The 12,613-nt window shown below is 35.1% G+C and overlaps 1 protein-coding gene across 1 annotated transcript in view; it reads left to right on the top strand.

The window, feature by feature from the left end:
• Positions 1-12,613, top strand: part of LOC132545677 (calcium-dependent protein kinase C-like) — a gene marked incomplete at its 5' end in the record, with an annotated part of 136,112 nt that overhangs the window by 30,750 nt on the left and 92,749 nt on the right. Inside the window, one exon of the mRNA XM_060209364.1 lies at positions 10,808-10,916. Coding sequence (XP_060065347.1) covers positions 10,808-10,916 — 109 coding nt within the window. The remainder of the gene's footprint in view (positions 1-10,807; positions 10,917-12,613) is intronic.

The following is a 12,613-nucleotide window of genomic DNA, read 5'->3' on the forward strand; positions in this document are numbered from 1 at the left end:
ATGGCCATTATATAGGTTGTACCATGTGGTAAATATCTCAATGCCATGTTGGCCATTATATAGGTTGTACCATGTGGTAAATATCTCAATGCCATGATGGCCATTATATAGGTTGTACCATGTGGTAAATATCTCAATGCCATGATTGCCATTATATAGGTTGTACCATGTGGTAAATATCTCAATGCCATGATGGCCATTATATAGGTTGTACCATGTGGTAAATATCTCAATGCCATGATGGCCATTATATAGGTTGTACCATGTGGTAAATATCTCAATGCCATGTTGGCCATTATATAGGTTGTACCATGTGGTAAATATCTCAATGCCATGATGGCCATTATATAGGTTGTACCATGTGGTAAATATCTCAATGCCATGATTGCCATTATATAGGTTGTACCATGTGGTAAATATCTCAATGCCATGATGGCCATTATATAGGTTGTACCATGTGGTAAATATCTCAATGCCATGTTGGCCATTATATAGGTTGTACCATGTGGTAAATATCTCAATGCCATGTTGGCCATTATATAGGTTGTACCATGTGGTAAATATCTCAATGCCATGTTGGCCATTATATAGGTTGTACCATGTGGTAAATATCTCAATGCCATGATGGCCATTATATAGGTTGTACCATGTGGTAAATATCTCAATGCCATGTTGGCCATTATATAGGTTGTACCATGTGGTAAATATCTCAATGCCATGATGGCCATTATATAGGTTGTACCATGTGGTAAATATCTCAATGCCATGATGGCCATTATATAGGTTGTACCATGTGGTAAATATCTCAATGCCATGTTGGCCATTATATAGGTTGTACCATGTGGTAAATATCTCAATGCCATGATGGCCATTATATAGGTTGTACCATGTGGTAAATATCTCAATGCCATGATGGCCATTATATAGGTTGTACCATGTGGTAAATATCTCAATGCCATGATGGCCATTATATAGGTTGTACCATGTGGTAAATATCTCAATGCCATGATTGCCATTATATAGGTTGTACCATGTAGTAAATATCTGAATGCTATGATGGCTATTATAGAGGTTGATTCATGTACCCTATTTTCCTTGATATGAGCTGCACTGGAATATAAGCCTCGCCCTTTCTTACTAAGTGCTAACCATTGGCTTGACCAAAGTTTGTTGATATAACAGACAACAGAGGGCAATTTATTGAGATCGTCAGTGAAACATTAAATAAGGTTTGCATATGAATTATATACAGATAATTCTTTATTTTATCAATGTATTTAAATAAACATAAAAAAACCCAAGTATCAATCTCCTTTGGTATAGGTGCCTTCACAGATTGTCTAAACAGATATAGGGCCTGATGTTACATTTGGTTTGCTAAACAATCTCTCCATCAGTGTCTGTACTGTTAAATATTAACAAAGGACCTTGCATGCTGACAAAAATTCATAAAGTCCCATGTTATTTCTTCTTGTAAGTTACCCAAAGCCATTCATATCTTAAACAAGCAGGGTGGTTGCTCTAGAATTTGACTTTTAATCAGACGACCTATCAATCCCACAATGCAACAGGCTTCCGTTATGGCTTCGAAGCAACTGTGGAAGTCCAGAAGATATTATTGTGATTTATATGAAAAGGTATGATTAATTAAATCTGTGAGAATGTTATTTTTATTTCAATATTCAAATCATCCCATGTATGATTACAAGTGACCGTTCTACATGATTTATTTCATTCACAAACACCTGATAGGCAGGTAATCTTGTAAAATAAACTCTGTACCAGCTTGAACTGGTGTACTGGTACGCTTCCTGTTTTCCTTGTTTTTTTCTTGCCTTGCCTTTTTTTTTGTCCACATATAAGCCACATGCTTAACTCACTAGGAAAAAAGGTGCAGCTTGTAATCCGGAAAATTTTATAGTAAATACCTGACTACCACGGTGGCCATTAAATATAGTAAATAGCATGAGGTCATTGTCAGTGAAAAGTCAAACCAAAACAATCAATTCTTTTGTTTGTAAGATATAAAAGGCACTACACCATCAGTATTAACTGATGATAGCTTGACTTAGATAATAACTGATGATGTCAGTTTGTTTTTGTAGATGTTAAGGAAGTGAAAAAAGAGAAAAAGTATGTCAATTTTTCATCTTCAGTCTGGATAAACAAAGTGAGATAGCTTGAGGTGGTTGTGCAAGACTTCAGTCTTTCCTGTTTATAAAAGTTTACATAAAGTTGATTTAGGTACAGAAACCTGACCTGGAGCACAGTCTGATGGTGTTTCTGATCAACACAAGGGGTCCATTGAAGTTGAAGTGATGGCTGTACCCAGATCATCTAAAAGCAATGTTCAGGAACGTCTTGTGATCCTACATCTCCACCAAAACACTGCCAGTGGCGAGGTGTAATCTGATAACATACCCAAGGATCATACCGGGTTCACATACAAATTTTTGTTTCTCACTCAACATAAATATTTGAACTGTTGCTTTAGCAACCTTGATTTGGATGTCCCAGCACATTCAATGTTTTGAGTAGACATAAAGTAACAATAATTGTATCAATATATACATGATCTTTTCGTGCATGTGTTACTTGTTTCTGTTTTTTGAGAAATATGGAACTATAGCAGCCAATCACAGATGCTTTAAGGATAAAAACACATTGTTAAAAAAGAAAGATACATTGAAGAAATTGCTTTGTTTTTAATGCAACAGAGTTTGTTGTTATAGTAATAATATTGGTATTTATCTGTCCATAAAGCCTATATGTGTTAGTAAGTCTGTCTATATATCCATTCATATTGTTATTGTAATATTGGTATTTATCTGTCTATAAAGCCCATGTCTGGTAATAAGCCCATCTGTATATCTATACATATTGTTATTGTAATATTGGTATTTATCTGTCCATAAATCACATGTCTGTTAATAAGTCCATCTATATATTCATACATATTGTTTATTGGTCAAGCTTTGGCTTTTTGCAGCATAAATGTGATAAGGAGGGGAAAATTGTTTATTTTAAGTATTAGTCTGTGTGTCACTTCTATGGGGTGTAATTATTTCACAATTTCTAAATTTGGTTCTGTATTCAGGTACATTGCTGATATAGCATGTATATAGAGTTATTGTCCTTTGGTCAACAACAGTAACATGTCCCTATGTTATACATTGCTTTAAGTGAGTAAACACTATTGGGATGGCAATGTGAGATACCATGTCCTGTTCCTAACAATGTACCGAGTTAATTTCCTTTTACAGATCGGATAGCATTAGAAAGCTAGGGACAATAGACTTCAGACACTACTCTGCTTTGTTGTATATGTAATGAATAGTAATTTATTTTCCTTATTTAATAGACTTTTAAGATTATAAGGTAAATCTCCTCTCCCTAATCACTATCTTTTTATAGAGTAGTTGATCTTATATAGTATCTTTATCATAGTTTGTTCTTCAGTTGGCAGACTATGACATTCTTTATAGAGAAACTAGATGTATATTTGGTTCTAGTTAATAGTGTCTTATCTTTAAGACTCTAACACAAATGTCATACAGCATCAACTTATGTTAAATAAATCTATTTATGTTTTGTGTGTACATGATGTACCTTAGATCTATAAACAACACATCCATGAGCTGAGTCAAGCTATAATAAGTCATTTTCTCTTGATTATTGAGATACTTAGAGGTATTTCCCACAGAAATCCATTAAATACTAATTAAATTGTTTTTTTCTTCTTTTTAAATTTGATAAAATTTTCAATTTATTCTTATTTTGTCTGATTATTTGACTCTGGATTCGAGAGTTGTACCACTGTAGTAATATCTTATATACATTGTGAGTATAGAGTTGTTTTATCAGTGTCACTGACACAGTGTGTTTGGCTTTTGGTAGGATTTCGGGTCAATTTGACGGTCTGGCTTTGTTCTAGGTGGACAAAGAAGGAAATTACAGAGCTGTTGTATTTATAGCACTTCTTCACACTACCAGCTATCTCTTTCCCAGGAAACTTTTAATACATAAGTATTACCCTGTGTGTAGGCTATTTCTCCTTGCCTAATTATTACCCAAAGAGGAAATGATGGTGTATTTAAGGCTGGTTAAGGCCATTCATGTGACTTGCCTCTGCTTTATTACATTCAGCACAATGGTTTAGCCAGGATCTTTATTGAGTTAGGAAGTTCTTGGCTAGCGATAGGTGAATTGGTACTTCATCGGTGATTGGGTTCCTAACATTGAAAATTTTCCAGTTCAGAATTGTGAGGATCCTAAAATGTCTGCCATAGCTGCCCACTTCGTCTGTTATCTTGAGAGCTGATTTCATGTATTATATGACAGCTGAATTAGTTTGAAGTTCATTATAAAAATATTCAAATAGAAGAAAATCTGTATAATCTGTTGTGTGATCACCATTTTAGGAATCTATCATAAGAGATAAATTGTCAGTGCTTCTACAAGTAGCATTACTTGTACTTCAGCAACAAAATGGAAAGTACATCAGCTTGTTTGAGTCTGTCTGACTGTCTGTCTGTCAGACATCTCCGCATCTAGATGCAATATCAACCTGTATGTCTGTCTCTCTGTCAAAAGTTTCTCCATATAGATACTATAGCAATTGGCCAGTCAGTCTATCTGTCCGCCAGACATCTCTCAATTTAGATGCAGTATCAAATTGTATGTCTGTCTGTATGTCAGACTTCTCACCATCTAGATACAATACAAGCTTGTCAGACTTTCTGTTAGATGGCTCTCCATCTAGATACATTGTTATACATGTATAAGTCCTCCATATCTGTTTACTTTTTACTTGACAAATACTTGCAGTTGTTTCATAACTAGATTTGTGTTATATTAAAATGTTAACAATTATCACCTGTTTTTTATAAATGTCTTTGATATGCTTTACTCATTGTTACCACCTTACTGTAAAATGGGTTTATATAATGTTTATATCATTCATGAACCTGTGTATATTTCACTGTAAACTGTGGTCTTTGATCTTGCTGAGTGAACATCAGAATCTTTGTTTGGGTTGGGAAGATTTACGTAGCTAAAGCAGGTCACTTATAAATAGATTACTGTTTTCTGTAGAGCTTGCTTCCTGACATGTCTGCTCTACTATGCCTGATTTCCTGAGATTTCTCATGGAATAATTGTATTTTGAAGTTGTGAATAATATGATAAAAATACGTCAGAGAATTTACGGATTAAAGCAAATTGGAATTTCCCTAAAAAATTAGGCAGTTTTTAAGTGTTGTGTCAGAGATATGCTGAAAATCAAAGACATTTAGACCCAAATTGTTCTTAAGAATATTTGTGTCAGAAGTCATTTATGTGGACAAAACATTCAAGATCTAAATGTTTATATAGTGGAGGGGGAAAATGATGGAGACAAATTCAGTGACTGGACTAGAAATCAAAGCAATAAACTGTAGACTGAAACTCTAATGTTCTAGTTTGTATCAGATAGCAAAGCAATAATTTCCTTGCAAAAAAATATTTTCCAAAATGAATGTTATGCTTAGTAACTATATTTATTTAAACATGTGATGGACACAATTACAACATGCGATTGACATGATTACAACATATGATTGATATGATTACAACATGTAATTGATATGATTACAACATGTGATTGATATGATTACAACATGTAATTGACATGATTACAACATGTGATTGACGTGATGACAACATGTGATTGATATGATTACAACATGTGATTGATATGATTACAACATGTGATTGACATGATTACAACATGTGATTGATATGATTACAACATGTGATTGATATGATGACAACATGTGATTGACATGATTACAACATGTGATTGATATGATTACAACATGTAATTGATATGATTACAACATGTGATTGATATGATTACAACATGTGATTGATATGATGACAACATGTGATTGACATGATTACAACATGTGATTGATATGATTACAACATGTAATTGATATGATTACAAGATGTGATTGATATGGTCTCTGAGGAAAAAACACTGGTCATTCTTACAGAATTAGGTCTTTTCATTGTCCTAGTGTATAAGAAGGTAACAGGACTGGACTGACCAAATGCAATAGATATTTCCATTACTCATACATCACAATTATCAGGTAACAGCAATCTGAATGGCATATCATCAAAGCAATTCTCCACTGGGATTCTAACCTCTGCCCTTTGAACTGTGGCCAACTCCGCATTACACTCACTTACATTACTTACTCAATGGATAAGAGACTAGCAGAAGCAGTTACTAAAGAGCCTTGTAATACTCATCCTGTAGACTCTGAAAATCTACAGAGGAACTATTCTCACCAGTAGCAGATGGCAACAATGGATGTCTGTTGCACAAGATTTTACTACACATGAGAATTTATTTCTTGACTAATTCATATTTTTTTTTACAAACAAGAAAACATCTGAATCCTGCGGGAACCCTTCGTGTGATGTGATCACGATCCATTAGAATGATGTGATCATTGTGTAATTGATGGTAGCAATACGAGACATATTGGAAAACATCTTTTCAGCATTTTTCAAAAATAAATTTTTGATGTTTTTACTAGATCTTTGAAGGCATATTGTCTGGAGAAATGCACACATGAACAATTGTCAGAAGCAATGAGATGGAATTTTTCCAAAATACTCCTGGATCACGCTACCAAGAGGAATTTTCGAAAATGAAAATTATAGATCAATTGCAATACAAACTTAAGTTTTTGACAGGAGACTACAGTTGTCATCGGGAGAGAGAGGTGCCTGCAATTTTTAAATGGATTTTGATTAGTTTTCAAAAATGTTTTAAAAGTTTGGTGTAGAGGTGTCTCTGTAACAGATTAGATTGATGAAATAGAATGATTTCACTGTGAAATATTTATGGTATTGCTCTGTCAATATCTGTGCTGCTCTAGCTCTGATCTGTTTAAATTTATTGGCCTTTGTCATATTCAGGATATGTAGTCCCATCATTGTATCAGTGTGAGGATTCCTATTAGAAGCAATTTCAAATTTTAATTTCGACTGAAATAGAGAGGTATTACATTTCTAAGAAACTTGTTGATTACAATATCTGACAAATTGCATGGGAAGTGGATTTATGCTTAGCATAGATATTTACTTTCTGTTCTGAGGAGAAAATGTCCAATAGAAGCAGTTATTGAGCCATTGGTAAATAGATAATCATTGATACTGAGAGGCAGTGCAGTTAACTGTTAATTAGGTTATCAGTAACAATTAGGTCATGTGGATTTCTGTGACCTAGGTTATCAGTAACAATAAGGTCATGAGGATCTCTGTGACCTAGATTATCAGTAACAATAAGGTCATGTGGATCTATGTGACCTAGGTTATCAGTAACAATTAGGTCATGTGGATTTCTGTGACCTAGGTTATCAGTAACAATAAGGTCATGAGGATCTATGTGACCAAGGTTATCAGTAACAATTAGGTCATGTGGATCTCTGTGACCTAGATTATCAGTAACAATTAGGTCATGTGGATCTCTGACCTAGATTATCAGTAACAATTAGGTCATTTGGATCTCTTTGATCTAGGTTATCAGTAACAATTAGGTCATGAGGATCTATGTGACCTAGGTTATCAGTAAGAATAAGGTCATGTGGATCTCTGTGACTTTGGTAAACCATGATAATTTGGTAGTCTCAGTTATTATAACAGAAAATTAATTTATCAGTTATATGAAGGACATAAGGATCACTGTGACCTAGTTAATCCTATGAGATATTGTGTGTCACTAAACTTTATATTAACAGTCAGTATAATAGATAAAATAGTTGGCCCGTCACATACTCTGGACTAGATATATTTCATTGGCTTGATTGATTGATATGCCAGATACACAGCCAATACTAAATCAGTTGTAGCTAGCACTAACTTGGTTGTGATGTAAATTAATTCTGTATTGGAGAGTGGCAGGCACTTTATTGTGCTGCCTTCTATAGGTATGATTGGCTGTGCCACATTCTCTCTTCAGTACCAATTTTATATTTGATAAATAGTCTTATAAATAAAGGTTACTATATATGTATTCCATGATTTCATTAGTTGAATAAAGGGTTTTTTTCTTTTGTATTTCTGCATTCAAGGATGTAAAAAGGGATGTAAAATATTGTACATATGAGGTTTACAATACATTAATGTAAAGTTCATTAAATGCTGTAAAGTCCAGCTGGAGTCCAAACCACACCATCTTCTTATTTCTTTGATGAATATGATATATAATCATTAATCTTTATTTTGGTATTGGTTTCTTTTAATTTTTTTATATAAACCTGACAGTTAAGAAAATACATGCACAATAAGCAATTAAAGTACCTTGAACATCTTGTATTGTTAAATATCATAAAATTTGATAAATTTTAATGTAATTCTTTTTTCTAAGGCAGTAGTAGGGAAGATCCATGTATATAAAGGTATAGCATGATATATATAAAAAAATGGAAGGTTGGGTATGGACAGAGGGAGTTGGAAGGTTGGGTATGGACAGAGGGAGTTGAAAGGTTGGGCATGGACAGAGGGAGTTGGAAGGTTCAGTATGGACAGAAGAGAGTTGGAAGGTTGAGTATGGACAGAAGAGAGTTGAAAGGTTGAGTATGGACAGAGGGAGCTGGAATATTGAGTATGGACATAGGGAGTTGAAAGGTTGGGTATGGACAGAGAGAGTTGGAAGGTCAAGTATGGACAGAGGGAGTTGGAAGGTTGAGTATGGACAGAGGGAGTTCGAAAGTTGAGTATGGACAGAGGGAGTTGGAAAGTTGAGTATGGACAGAGGGAGTTGGAAGGTTGAGTATGGACAAAGGGAGTTGGAATATTGAGTATGGACAGAGAGAGTTGGAAGGTTGAGTGTGGACAGAGGGAGTTGGAATGTTGAGTATGGACAGAGTTAGTTGGAAGGTTGAGTATGGACAGAGGGAGTTGGAAGGTTGAGTATGGACAGCGGGAGTTGGAAGGTTGAGTATGGACAGAGGGAGCTGGAATATTGAGTATGGACATAGGGTGTTGAAAGGTTGGGTATGGACAGAGAGAGTTAGAAGGTTGAGTATGGACAGGGAGAGTTGGAAGGTTGAGTATGGACAGAGGGAGCTGGAATATTGAGTATGGACAGAGGGAGTTGAAAGGTTGGGTATGGACAGAGAGAGTTGGAGGGTTGAGTATGGACAGAGAGAGTTGGAAGGTTGAGTATGGACAGAGAGAGTTGGAGGGTTGAGTATGGACAGAGAGAGTTGGAAGGTTGAGTATGGACAGAGAGAGTTGGAAGGTTGAGTATGGACAGAGAGAGTTGGAGGGTTGAGTATGGACAGAGAGAGTTGGAAGGTTGGGAGTTGGAAGGTTGGGAGTGGTCAGAGGGAGTTGGAAGGTTGGGAGTGGTCAGAGGGAGTTGGAAGGTTGGGAGTGGTCAGAGGGAGTTGGAAGGTTGGGAGTGGTCAGAGAGAGTTGGAAGGTTGGGAGTGGTCAGAGAGAGTTGGAAGGTTGGGAGTGGTCAGAGAGAGTTGGAGGGTTGAGTATGGACAGAGAGAGTTGGAAGGTTGGGAGTGGTCAGAGAGAGTTGGAGGGTTGAGTATGGACAGAGAGAGTTGGAAGGTTGGGAGTGGTCAGAGGGAGTTTGAAAGTTTGGTGTGGACAAAGGGGGTTTCGAGGGTTGGGTGTGGACAAGGAGGATTGGATGTTTGGGTGGTCGTGTTTTGGTAAGTCTTGAAAAATGGAATACCAGGCCAAAAACATACAAAATATTTTGATATCCATTCAGAGTCAGAGCCTTGAAATCTGGTCATGTTGGTGAAGACCAATTTACTAATAAAAACAATTACTTCTTTGGACAATTAAATGATGTCAAGTTAAAAAGATCATGTAGGTTTAAATCATTTAATTAGGTCATTGTGTGGTAATGGTTTATGTTTAAAAGCACACAAAGCTTTCAAAATAAAACATTTATTTGTGCCATGCATTTTTAGTTCAAATACAAATATATCATCTTTGACCATTAATATATGTACTTGATCTAAGACATGAAATTGTCGATAATTGGTATGAACACTATGATGGAACATCTCTATAACACATCACTTCATAACATATTCCTTATTATCAAAACCTGTATAACAATTTATATACATATATTTTGTTGTGATTTGCCTTGCTTTGATAGATCTATCTTACTTTCACAATGTACACAGTCTAAACCATATTCCTTATTACCTCAATTCTTCTGCAGTGGGTTTATATTTAGAGTTTAGGGCTTTTCCAGTCTACCTAACTATACCGTATTTTACTTAGCAAGCGTGCTGTGTGCTTCACAATCCTAATTAAATTTTAGAATTCATTGTAAGTAGTAGTAACTAACGTTTTCTTATCAAGTAATTAAAAAATCAGTAATTTTTGAAGAGATTTGATCCACATACCGAAAAGGGGAGATAATCCTTATCTAGCAGATAAAGGAATATAATTCTCCCTGTGTTGAATGCAATATATTTGGGAACTTACAGAGAGATATTTTTTTATTTACTTTTGAAAAAGAATACAATATAAGAAGATTTAATTACCACGACCACGAGTTAATTAAAGCTACTCGTGGTTATCATTACATTGTGGAAAAACAAAACCAGTATACATCATCATGATAGAAGCTATGAACTTTGTCTACAATCGTTATTTGAGCATTTGCTAATATTTTTAGTATTTACCAAAATTTCATTATTATTAACTGAAATGATAATTTGAAATTATGGTCACATGTTTTTATGAGTAATTTTTTCATATTGTTTTACAGTCCACAAATTCGCACAAGTTCAAACTGCACACCTATGGAAGTCCTACATTTTGTGACCATTGTGGATCTCTGCTTTACGGTCTTATTCACCAAGGACTTAAGTGTGATGGTGAGTACATCTATCATCTTGTTACCATGACGACAAGTGCCATTGTCTGGTGTTCACCTTCCTCTTTATCTTAATTGACCATGTCATAGCTCTGGTGTGAGTGTCGGGACACAAATCGAAGGAAACTGATCACCAGAAATTCTGCTCAATTTTTTGAGAATCATTCTAGACATTATTCAGACATTTAATGTCCATGGGAGGTGAAAAAATCGGAAAATAATGGTCTCTTGGCTAGGAAAACTGTACAGGTCTGTCAGGGTTTTCTTGTTGATGCCAGTTCTTAAGGCAGCTTTCTAAAGGTCTCTAATAGTTTTAACAGCCACTTCAATAAAACAATTCTTCAGATATGTTGTTATGCATATAGTCCCTTGTCCCTCCATCTGCACTTCTATTTGTGTCCAGAGCATTACTTAACTCACATTCAAGCAAGGATCGTGGAACTTAGTGCATACATTGATCTTACTAAGACAATGTGCAGTGTACCAATGTTAGGGCCCACAACCCCTCAATTGCAGAGTGTTTCCCCTTTGTTAAAATTTTATGTCATGAGCATTATTTGGTCAGCATTTAAACTAGGATAATGAAAGGTGATGTATACATCAGTCATACAAAGGCAAGGTGTAGTGTAGCAAAGTTAGTGTCAATGACCCCTCAGTACAGAGTTATTGCCCTTTGTTAAAATTTTGAGTCATGAGCATAAATTTGTATTAAAACGAGGATGACAAATTTGATGTAGACATTAGTCATAGGAAGAGAATGTCCTATATACTGAATGCAGGGCCTGCAACCCTTCAATTACAGAATTATTGCCCTTTGGTAAAAAATAGTGTCCAATGGAGTTGTTTTCGGGAAGCATGTATCAGTTTCACAAATATGCTTGATTTTAACTATTTAAAGTTTCAAAATAAAGAAGAAATGAAATTTTGAAAAATCAGGAATGAAATGGGTTTTTCTGAAAAACAACGTCCATTAATTCCTATTTTGTTATCTACATTTTAATTAAGAAGTTTCATGAAAGTATTTGATAGGAGAGACATGAACTTCCCTTGTTATAGTATAATCATGTTATAGGGTTACCAGATATAATTGAAACCCACCCACCACCTCCACTCAAATTCTAATGACACAACAGTAACAACCCTGTAGTGGTTAATGAGTGGCAGATGACATGTCCATATGGTATGAGGACTGTTTTTAGAATAACAGAAAACTTCATTTTTTAAAAATCACAGCATGTTGTCTAGGATTGTAGCATTGTGAGAAATCAATATGAAACATCAACCTGCTTAATACAAGTTGTATTCAGTTGTGGCAAATTATAGTGGAATTTTGAACACTGTAAAGTCTGGGTTAGGTTTTATTACTTCCTATATCGTTATGTAAGGCTGAAGATTTGAGTCTTTAAGGCTATCCTGGGAATGATGCAAGGACAACTTATTTGCCTCACCAATATTGTATTTTTTCCCCACCATATTTTAGTGTAAAATAGATTTTTACCTTAATGACTGCTGTCAGCAGTAATGTCACAACATCTTTTGTTTCAGTTTAGCTGAGACTTTGTAAATTCTCTTGTCTTTTGACAGTAGCTTGTTCAGTGGCTCCAGTCATGGGCGCTTGAATTTCTGTAGAAATCAATTTTGGTATCCATTTAGCTATTATCATGATAAACCCAAAGCTGTATTAAATTAATTTTTTCA

Source organism: Ylistrum balloti, unplaced genomic scaffold, assembly GCF_031769215.1.
Source record: "Ylistrum balloti isolate Yb309-2 unplaced genomic scaffold, AGI_CSIRO_Ybal_v1 Utg369852, whole genome shotgun sequence".
Taxonomy (NCBI): domain Eukaryota; kingdom Metazoa; phylum Mollusca; class Bivalvia; order Pectinida; family Pectinidae; genus Ylistrum; species Ylistrum balloti.